Raw genomic sequence first — 11,594 nt, 5'->3', positions numbered from 1 at the left:
AAATGTTTTAAGTGTTATTTTCAGAATATAAAGGAAAACTCAACAGGGCTACTCTACACAGCATACCTTAACAGCCCTGTTGAACCATTAATACTAATAATAACAATAATAATAATAACAACAACAACACATCCAGATCCATCACTTTTCTCACATTTTATTGCACAAGACTGCTCAACCACATTTAAGGTGGTCATAGTAGAACCTAAAGCAGGACTTCCAGCTACTACCATGAGACAGATAATTAAAGCTGAATGCACTGGTGTTCACCCTCTGATTTAATACAGATAACGGAATAAACAAGAGTTGGTTATCAAACGTGTTTCACAACCAATGACTTTGTCTCACTAATTAGTGCCACACAACTGCAAGTAACATTTTGCTTGTCTTACAGCAAATACAAAATATTAAATTAACACAAAAACTAGATAAAGCATTAATCTAAATGTGTTTATTAACACTGAGAAGAACTGGAGTTGGAACCATGAAATATGACAGCAGATGATGTCACTGTAATTACAAGCATTTAGATACATCAGCAGGGGGCGCTACAAACAGAGCGAGAAAGAGATCACTGCACAAAGCATCTGGTACAAGTGTAGGCGTAGTGTGTGTACTGTTAAGTAACTGCGTTCCTGTAAGTGATGTGTGTGTGTGTCTGTTAATATTTACACTCACTTCACCAAGATAATGAATGTCTTCATGAGCAAGAGAGAGGTTGTGTAAGTTTGTGAGTTTAGTGGCACGTTGTTTAACTTCTCTGTTTATGCGTCAGAGTGTGTTTATGTTTGTGTGTAGCTCGTGTGTGTTACGTTCTCAAGTTGCCAGGGGGCCAAAGCTAAGCTCCACATGGTGTGTGAGCCAGACGGCCTCACTGGTCTGGTGTTCACCCTCTGATTTAATACAGATAACGGAATAAACAAGAGTTGGTTATCAAACGTGTTTCACAACCAATGACTTTGTCTCACTAATTAGTGCCACACAACTGCAAGTAACATTTTGCTTGTCTTACAGCAAATACAAAATATTAAATTAACACAAAAACTAGATAAAGCATTAATCTAAATGTGTTTATTAACACTGAGAAGAACTGGAGTTGGAACCATGAAATATGACAGCAGATGATGTCACTGTAATTACAAGCATTTAGATACATCAGCAGGGGGCGCTACAAACAGAGCGAGAAAGAGATCACTGCACAAAGCATCTGGTACAAGTGTAGGCGTAGTGTGTGTACTGTTAAGTAACTGCGTTCCTGTAAGTGATGTGTGTGTGTCTGTTAATATTTACACTCACTTCACCAAGATAATGAATGTCTTCATGAGCAAGAGAGAGGTTGTGTAAGTTTGTGAGTTTAGTGGCACATGTTGTTTAACTTCTCTGTTTATGCGTCAGAGTGTGTTTATGTTTGTGTGTAGCTCGTGTGTGTTACGTTCTCAAGTTGCCAGGGAGCCCAAGCTAAGCTCCACATGGTGTGTGAGCCAGATGGCCTCACTGGTGGCTTCTCCCTCCTCAGTGGGTCTGATCGGAGCAGCGAGGTTCCGGAAGTCATGTCGGAGTTTGAAAGCGACTGTGACATTACCCTCCTCCCTCTGCGGAATCACTTTGATGAAAAAGCCAATCTTGTTTGACTTTCTAAAGGCCACCACACTGAAAATACAAGAGGGCAGACTGTTATTCATGAAGGGTAAAAACACAGAAACCAATGATATCAGATGATTAAAAGCAGACATCCCAAGAAAAATTACTAAATGCAAAGTTTCTTGACTTCAACAGCATTTGTAGCATAATAGTGATTACCACAGAAAATAATTTTGGCTTTCACCTCACAAATAAAGCTTCTACATGCTGTATGTACATTTTTACCTTGAAATATCAGTTTCAAAATCATTCTGATAGTACACTTATAATATGGCGAATGATTTCGGTTTCTTTTCCACACTCCCCCTCACACATCTGTTCTAGGAGTATGTAAGTTTGATAAGCGGGTACGGAATTCCACTAAAAGGGCATACAGTTTTACGCATAGCTATCCACTGTAATTACAACAGTGATATACTATATACACTACTTAACTGTAGGGAGCTCCAAAGTTGCATAAATACACATAACTACACAACAACAATTCTTTAATGCATAAACAGAGGTTGATCTAAAAAAGTATTCCAACTTAAAGAACAGCTTGGAAAATAAATCCTATAAAGCTTATATTTGTGTGGGCATACAGTTTTACGCATAGCTATCCACTGTAATTACAACAGTGATATACTATATACACTACTTAACTGTAGGGAGCTCCAAAGTTGCATAAATACACATAACTACACAACAACAATTCTTTAATGCATAAACAGAGACTGATCTAAAAAAGTATTCCAACTTAAAGAACAGCTTGGAAAATAAATCCTATAAAGCTTATATTTGCGTCAAACCACTTATATTTAACATTTTAAAACCCTGAGAACACTGACCCAGATTACTTTGCATTTTAAGTGCCTTGACTCGAACCACAATTTCTGACTTTGAGCAAAACCCGGGGTCAATTATTTTCTGTGGTAATCAGCATTATGCGGCATGCACGGTTGATAATGCTTTAATAGCATTTTTTTTTTAAGAATTTTGTTTGACGTTTTCTACACTGATTGTGGTAGGAAATTGCAGAATTTCACAGAATGGATTTAAATACAGCTATAGTTAATAGATAGTTTACCCAAAAATTCTGCCATCATTTACTTACCCTTAAGTTGTTTCAAACCTGTATGAACATCTTTCTTCTGCTGAACACACAAGAAGACATTTTGAAAAATGTTGGTAACCAAACAGTTGCTGGTTGCCATTGACTAGTATGGAAGTCATTGGGGACCAGCAAGAGGTTGTTTACCAACATTCTTCAAAATATGTTCTTTTGAGTTCAGCAGAAGAAAGAAAAGTCATACAGTACCTGAAAGCATCATCAAAATACCCAAAGATATTTCAGGAACTGGGGGTTTCACTTAGTGAATGACTGATGTTCAAATTCAAAGTAGATTACATGCAGCCCTACTTATTAATAAATAATAACCCATTCACAGTCTGAGCCCCAGACTCTATATTACTGCAATCTCATCTTCTTGGTAATAAATTAGCTAAATTAGTTTATCTGCTCTCAGTATCCATCAGCAGAGGTGGTTCTTACTCTGGGTCATCCTGAAAACCCTGAGGTTCTGCCAGTTCATCATACTCAGCGGCCGCATCTTTCCCTGCCAGGACCAGTTCTTTTGAGGGCACCAGCACCTATTAAACAATAATATTTCATAATAAAATCATGGGGGCACAACACAAGGCAATGACACACTGCAGCGCAGTGATGGTGAGGCTGTAATGACTAGCATTTCCCCTGCAGTGGCCCACTGAAGGTAAATAATGTCTGTCTGGAGACTGAACTGAGTGGTTGTTGTTGGAGAGCCATGCTTCTGCTTCAGCTCAATCTAGATAAACACACCTGTCCGTGTCCAATTCAATAACCAACCACCAGCCATCATTACAGGACATATACAGTTCTTAAAATTCATTTATATCATTATAATTCATCTGTACTGTTAGAGATATAGGCTCAGCTGTGGTGTTTTACCTTAGCAGTGCTGTTAATATCATCTGGGTCTGCTTCTTCACAGGTGTACAGAGACACATGGGTGATGCTCTCCACTGGGTTGGTCAGGGTCAGCAGAACCTGACTCTCCTGTATTACAACAAAACACTACAATTACTTATAAATTAAAAAAAAAAGTCTATAGTTTAAAATGTCAAAGAAGTGTAACCAGACTAAGCCTCAAAAGTCAAATAGTCTTAATGTATTTACAATTTATTAAAAATGGAACACAAATAAATAAACTGCATAATTTTGTTTGTGTCCAAGCATTACTCAAACTTGCCTTCATGTGACGCAGGTTTGGAATGGACATGATTCTCACTTCAGGAATATAGCTCCTGTAAAGAACAACAAAAATCGTTAGTTGGTTCATTTCATCAAATATACACTCTAAAAACAGCAAATAAGAGAATTTAGGTCACATACACAGGACTTACACTGCCACAAGCTGGATTTTTAACTTTATTGAAGTTGGATTAAATTCTGGTTTGCTCAGATTGTGCTCACATTTCTGAAATTAAAGGATGAGGAACAGTAATTAACAGCACTTTTAAAGTGTTATTTAACAGTTTTGCAGATTAGCTCACAGGAATTTAATACAAATATGAACTCAAAGAGCATTTAATCTATAAACTATATACATTTGTATTTTGTGGCCATTAAGATTTTTTTGTTCTTTGAAAGAAATTAATGCTTTTATTTAGCATTAAATTGATCAAAAGCAACAATAATGCTATTTTAAGTTCTTGTGAACTTTCTATTCATCAAACAATCCTAGAATATATATTATATATAAAATAATAAAAAAAAACAGTGATAATAATAAGAGCACCAAATCAGAATATTAGAATTATTTTTTTTTTTATTCGTCGGTTACTCCAATGTCCAGAAACATACAGATACAGTCTCAAACATACATTATGGGAAAAAAGAGGAAGAAAGAAATACATTAAAAAAAAAAAAATCAATCATAACAGGCAGGAAAGTAATTATACCCAGTAGAATAGGGAATCAGGGGAGGTTATTAACATAGAATGATTTCTGAAGGATCATGTGACACTGAAGACTGGAGTAATGGCTTCTACAAATTCAGCTTTGCCATCACAGGAATAAATTGCATATTAAAATATACACTATATTGCCAAAAGTATTGGGACACCCCCTTCTAATGAACAGGCAAGGTTAAAAAAAGAAATGATTGATTCAGTCAGTGTGGAAGAATTTGTCTGGTCTGCATAAAGCCAAGTCCTAATCCCAGCTGGGCACCTCTGGTGTGACTTTAAATGCAGACCTTGAGCCAAAAACTCATCACCAAACACCAATGACTTGTACATATGGGTACAGTCATTTTAGACACTTCCAAAACTGTTGCAACAGAGATGGAAATAAAATTTTTAAATACATGAATTATGTTTCCATCTTTGTTGCCACAGTTTTGGAAGTGCCTTTTTCTGTTCTAAAGTAGCGGGTCCCAATACTTTTGTCCATATAGTGTATGTACAAGTCATTGGTGTTTGGTGATGAGATTTTGGCTCAAGGGGCCTCATTTATAAAGCGTGCGTATGCTCAGATTTGATCTTAGAGTGTGCGTACACTTAAATCCACACCAAGGCTCATATTTGTAAAAACTGGCTTTGATGTGGAAAAGTGCTTAGCGTCACATCAGTGTCTGAGCAGACGTACGCACTTTTTCTTGGAGTACTGCAGGTTTTTGAAAATGTAAGCTGTTCATGCAGCTCACTGTTCTAAATTAAAGAATATGGATGATGACTGGTGATCTTTTACATGTTAATGACATTAATTAGGAGTCGTTTACAAGGCAGAGAGCTGAAACAATTAATTTGCGTGCAAGTTCAAGATAATTTGCGATTCACAGATTTCACATCTGAAAGAGAGGCATATGTGCGTTTTCTGTGCGTACGTTCATTATGAATCACACGTATGCATATTTGAGAGATGATCGTAAGATCAATTTTAGGATGGTTTCTGCGCAACATTTTATAAATGAGGCCCCAGGGGCCTGATGTATAAACGTTGCGTACGCACAAAATGGGCATGGAAATGTGCGTATGCAATTTTCCACGTACACACTGGGATTTAAAAAAAATAAACTTGCCGTAAATATGTGCGCACCGTACGGGTACTCTAGACCGTGCGTACGCACTCTTTTACTGGCGTAATAGCGAAGTAATGATTTCAGACTCGCTCTTGCAGCTCTTTTCCTTTCAATACACACATTTAGATTAAATATTCTGCTCATTAATGGAGTTAAGCACTGACATTACATAACGTCATTATTCAAAAGTTATATTTTGATATTCAGACATATTTGTCGTGGATGCGCTGTCTTTTGATCACTTTTCTTCTTGCATGCTGTTTTAATGACAGCGAGGAGTGCTAGACACACATTAATGTTTCTTTAAACTGCAGATCTCATGTTAAGAGAAAATATTTTTAGCAAGAACATCAACGATGCACACTTACTGGATTCGGTGGTCGAACGGTCCATTGGTAGGTTTAAATAGGTCCGATTATATTAACCTACTGCACAACCAAGGCTGCACGGAGGTGTTTATTTCGCGTGAAGGCAGACTTCTTCTGCGATTTTCAGAACGTTCTGAAAATAGCATTGAGATTGAAGGATATAGTCTGAAGCAAACGGTAAGATTTGCACGTTTCTTTTTTATAATATTTTCTCAGTGACGCCACGCCAGACAATTATTTACACTTATTTACACACACCGTATTTCTGATTCTACTATAGTCTATTTAAATATCCTAAAATATATGTTAAATATCCTAAAACATTTGATTTGTTTAAAACAATTATATACTGCTTTGGCCAGTGGAAAAGAAAGAGATCCATTCTATTCTAAAAAGATTCTCTGAGAAGTATTTTATACAATTTTGCTTTTACATTCATTTAGATATATGTATTCGAAAACAAGGTACAATGTAATGTACCGTACAAATAGCATTTTAGTCCGCATGTCATATTTTCCTGACGTCTTTTACCTTTGATGGTGTTAAACATGGTGTCACGTGGATGGGAATATGCATGGAAATGACATGCAGATGAGGTTATGCATAGTAAAACTAGGCATTGTAAGCTCCATATATGGTGATTTTGGGGAGGAGACGCATGTATGCACAATCTTCAGCTGACAGGGATTTATAAAGGGATTTTTGCACAGGTTCTGGCTTTTGTGCGTACGTCAAATCTAGCTTTTGTGCGTATGTACAGTTTTAGGATGACATCTACATAAAGTTTTATACATGAGGCCCCTGGTCTGCATTTAAAGTCACACCAGAGGTGTCCAGCTGGGATTAGGACTTGGCTTTATGCAGACCAGTCAAAGTTCTTCCACACTGACTGAATCAATCATTTCTTTTTGAACCTTGCCTTATACACAGAGGCATTGTCATGTTAGAATAGAAAAGGGTCCTGTCCAAACTGTTGCTATAAAATTAGAAGCACACAATTCCTAAGAACAGTGGTTTTCAAACCTGTCCTGGAGTACCCCCAGCCCTGCACATTTTGTATGTCTCCCTCATTTATCACACCTGATTCAACTCATCAGCTCATTAGTGGAGACCGCAAGACCTGAAGTGGGTGTGTCAGATATAGGGAGACATATAAAATGTGCAGTGCTGGGGGTACTTCATGGAGAGGTTTGAGAACCACTGCCCTAGAATATCATTATATGCTTAAACATTAAACATCATGGAAATTACTAAAGTAGTCAAACCTGTTCATTAGAAGGGGCCCAATACTTTTGGCAATATAGTGTATTTAGATTTGGATTTTTATATAGGTAACATAAGAGACTCCTTTCAAATAGTATTTGTAAAGATTTTACAGAATACAATCTTTTGAATGGTAATCTATATAAAAGAAAATCAGGCTGAATGATATCAGCTCAGTAATTCAACAGCAGCTTCCTGAATGGCTTTCTTCGGACGTAAAGAGAAGCTGTGGATGTATTTACAAACCTTGCAACGCAGAGAGCGTTTCATTAGCAGGTGCTTGTGTCTGGGGTGCAGCTGTGAAGCTCCTGCAGGCTGAAAATCAGGCTGTAGCAGCCTCTGGCGAAGAGTCGTTACTGCATTGAAACACAAGTAACGTTTAAAATATGCATCATATAACCACGTCAATAAAGATCTAGTCACGATCGCCTTTGGATAGCAAATTTGGTTCAATTATATCAATTTCAATTCTTACACATTTGATCCTGAACATGCAACCTCCAAAATCACCCTTTGTCACCTGTGAGTCTGGATCTATATGGCTGTGCCTATGATTACTGCACTACAAATGGTATCAGATTTAAATAGTAATTAAGTAGTATTACTGGGTGAAGCAGGGATGAGACCAACCTTCAGGAAGGTTGACAGGACGAGTGTAATAGTCTTCAGGCAGGGGCTCCACTTCATCCAAAGCCTGTGCTGGTTCTACGGTGATCTCCTTCTGGTCCTCTCCTTCTTTTAATCTGAAAACAATACAGCATCATACAGACAAAGTCCACAATCATTTAAAATGTGATGCATCAATTATATTGGTACTCAACATAATTAAACCTGCCTTAACAAACACCACTAAGCAGAAGGATGTACCATAACATGTTTTTGAAAGGCAATACTTACGAAAGGCCATACAGGGCACTGGTTGGGGCTCCAGATCTCTGTCTCTGTAGTCTGGTTCCCAGTCCATACTTCTCCTTTCAGACATAAATACAGACCACGTAAGTCTATGATAATAAAGAGTTATTCTAGGTTTAAGGTACAGCTCATTATTATTAGATGAATGCTAGTGTCAAAGTGTTTGCTGAAATGGTGCATTTAGTAATAGTTAACAGTTTAAGCACAAACATTGTCCAAAAACTTGCTTTCCAAGAAACCGATTGATTGACTAAATGATTGATTCTGGGTGAAATCTTGTTCTAAATCTATATAATCAAATAAGTCTGCAGCTAAACTCCAAACATAAATACCAGCCAACCAGGACTGTCCCTTTAAAGATATCGCCTGCCAAATACAAAGATTCGATTGTGCATAGAATTCCAAGTAGCAATAGTGAAGCTCATGTGATCAGCAAACTCATTTAGTAACAGATTAGACATAAAGACCTTCTTAGTGTTTCTGTAAGAATTGTGGGCAAAAAAATACCACTCACCACCACGTGAATAGTGTGTTGCTGGAGAGGGGTATAAAACCAAAAATATCAGTGTGCACAAGCAAAGAAAAGGAGAGACACAGAATCAAGTGAAACAAATGCATTCAAGCAAACATTAAAGTGGCAGTTTGAAGCACAAGGAAACAAGGATTGCATTAGTGAACAAAACATGCAGCTCAAAGTAATGTCAGTAACCAGTCATGTATCACAGGGTTAGAAACTAACCATTTCAAGCCCTCATTTCTCCAAATTCTCAAAATTTAGTGCATGCTTGGTTAAAACAAAAGCTTACTAACCCCCAACTTTTAAACTGTAATGTATATGTACACCAAACATTAGAAAAAAAACATGTTTTGTAGTCACATTTCAGACCCTGCCAGGTTTAGTAAACTTTGCCAGATTTGATGCGAATTTAAAGTAAAGATGATTTTAGTTTTGTACTAAATGTGCAAAAAACTGGTTTAATAAATAAATAACAACAAAATAGCATTACTTCAGTCTAACTTTTAAGTATTTTGACAAGACTCTGCCCATGTTTAAACTCTAGACAAGACAAACCACTCTCCCGTTTAGTGCTTACTAAATGGAAAGTAAATGTTAGGTTAGAAGGGTGTTTCTAGACACAGTGGTGTGAATGTTTACCGAGAACGCCTGAGGCATGAACGGGCGTCTTCGTGCCAGCTTCTTCCTGTCTCTCTCCAGCTTCTCTCTGTGGGCCAGCTGCTGGTAATACTCAATCAGCTTGTTGATCTATATAGAAATAATAACTGACTTGTCAGCTACTTGAGAAAGTCAGATAGAAAATGTAATATTCATTTAATAAAAGGAGATCTTGTTTAAACATACCCTCTGAGTATGAGGGTTTTCTGGTTCCTGCCATCCTCCACTGGCTAAAATATAAAACGAACAATGTTTACTACAATGTGCATGCAGATTAATGTTCTAATCAGACACAAAATTACAATATATCAAACATTTTTTGGACACTTGATTCTATTTCTATCATGTCCCAGCCCAGAGTGAAATATAATCGGCACAAAATACTGATTATTAAAATTCATATTCTGTGATGTGTCCGTTTAAATCTAGATTAAAGACCCATCTCTTTAACCTGGCTTACACATAACACACTAACACATTTCTAATATTCAAATCCGTTAAAGGATTTTTAGGCTGCATTAATTAGTACAACTGGAACCGGGAACACTTCCCATAACACCCGATGTACTTGCTACATTATGGAGCCAGAATTCTCTCAATAACAATTCATGCAAAAGACGCGATGCACACATGCATAACCCAATTCACATGCATGAGAAATAATTCACTTGCACGAAAAATATACAGTGGGTACGGAAAGTATTCAGACCCCCTTAATATATTCATAAAATATGTGTCACAAATGCAAAACACAATTCACAGATGTACAACTGTGTACAACATTTTTGAATGTTGAAAATGACGTCAGTATCCAGGTAGGCACGCCCAGATTCATACGCCCACAGTGGGTTATGATTGGTCGACTGACAGGCTCAAATCTGATTGGCTAAAGAGTACGAGTGTCCCGCGTGGAAGGAGTTCGCTGCCAGAAAGGTCTCAAAATTCACACTCAAATCCAAGGCGATTCACATTCACAGCCCATGATAAACTCCTGATTTTTTCAACATTCAAAAATTTTGTACACAGTTGTACATCTGTGAATTGTGTTTTGCATTTGTGATATTTTATGAATATATATTCTTATTTTTGTGCACGTGAATTGGTTTTTGTGAATTTATTTTCTTTTTTCATGCACGTGAATTATTTCTCATGCATGTGAATTGGGTTACACATGTATGCATCAGACACAATCTGTACTGTTAAAAGCGCTATATAAATAAAGGTGACTTCACTTGACGAGTAGGGTTGGGAATCGAAAATCGATTCCGATTCCAGAATCGGATACTTAAGGTCAGGAATCGGATACTTGTTGTCAAATTAAAATTTTGATTCCGCCTATTGATTCCTATGCGCTTTTTTTCTGTGAGGACCAGACCTAGCGATCTGCCAGGACTTTGCTCGCTAATCCAAGCACTCCAAAGTTTGGCTACATTTGCGATCAGAAGCCAAAAAAGCCAAGTATAATATCTGTGATAGCTAAACATGTTGCAAGAGAGGTGTCACCACCAACATGACAAAGCACTTTAATTTAATAGATCGTTAAAGATCGCGAACACGATTCAAACACCAATGTGATTCTATTCCAAAAATTACAATGGTTCATCTGTTTCATTCCTCAACTGTGTGCGATTAATGTTGTGATCACTTGGTTCGTCCGTGCAGAGTACGATCACACCAGTGTAATTTTAACATTTAAATTTGCGTTTGCGCTACCATTGACCTAAAGAGAGCAGCTGTCTGTCATGAATGAAACAGCTTCACAGTCTTTTCAGCCACACAGTATCATTATTTCTGTATTACAAACATTCAAATCACATAAATGTTTATAGTTCAGATATAAACTGTGTGTACGATGTATATAGTAGCGATTAAAATAGAGTGAATCACCTTTTAAAAGTAATTTGACACTTCAAATAGCGATTTATCGATTACATTGTTACGCCAGTAGGTGGCGAAAAGGGGCTGTTAAATTTGTCTTTGAATCAGACAAGAGATTCGTTCAAAGAACGCCGATTCATCCCGTAATGAAACAAGTACATCTTGAGTACATCATTTAATCATTAATTCATAAATTACATGTGATTTTGTTTAGTTGTCTAATGTTTTTTCTTCAGAATCATGAGAGAACCACAA

At 37.1% G+C, this 11,594-nt stretch overlaps 1 protein-coding gene across 1 annotated transcript; it reads right to left on the bottom strand.

The window, feature by feature from the left end:
- Positions 1–876: 876 nt before the first annotated feature.
- LOC107680585 (dynactin subunit 4-like) lies at positions 877–10,495 on the bottom strand. The gene is made up of 12 exons (XM_016476518.1): positions 10,484–10,495; positions 9,648–9,743; positions 9,444–9,551; positions 8,802–8,822; positions 8,273–8,346; positions 8,006–8,118; positions 7,622–7,731; positions 4,066–4,139; positions 3,912–3,966; positions 3,611–3,718; positions 3,176–3,273; positions 877–1,650 (listed from the first exon to the last, which is right to left on the bottom strand). The coding sequence occupies exons 1-12, from the start codon at positions 10,493–10,495 to the stop codon at positions 1,437–1,439; spliced, it is 1,083 nt and encodes a 360-aa protein (XP_016332004.1). The 3' UTR covers positions 877–1,436.
- Between the last annotated feature and the right edge of the window lie 1,099 nt (positions 10,496–11,594).

The sequence above is a fragment of the Sinocyclocheilus anshuiensis genome, unplaced genomic scaffold, assembly GCF_001515605.1.
Source record: "Sinocyclocheilus anshuiensis isolate Anshui unplaced genomic scaffold, SAMN03320099.WGS_v1.1 scaffold328, whole genome shotgun sequence".
Classification (NCBI taxonomy): Eukaryota; Metazoa; Chordata; class Actinopteri; order Cypriniformes; family Cyprinidae; genus Sinocyclocheilus; species Sinocyclocheilus anshuiensis.
Note: the sequence above shows the minus strand (reverse complement) of the source record. Positions and strands in the feature narration are given on the sequence as shown.

Bases quoted from the DNA above. Each gene is read 5' to 3' on its own strand.
- LOC107680585 (XM_016476518.1), bottom strand. The intron at 8,119-8,272 runs GTAAGTATTGCC...TATTGTTTTCAG, and splicing joins AGTGCCCTGTATGGCCTTTC to ATTAAAAGAAGGAGAGGACC. The intron at 4,140-7,621 runs GTTTGTAAATAC...CTTTAATTTCAG, and splicing joins AACGCTCTCTGCGTTGCAAG to AAATGTGAGCACAATCTGAG.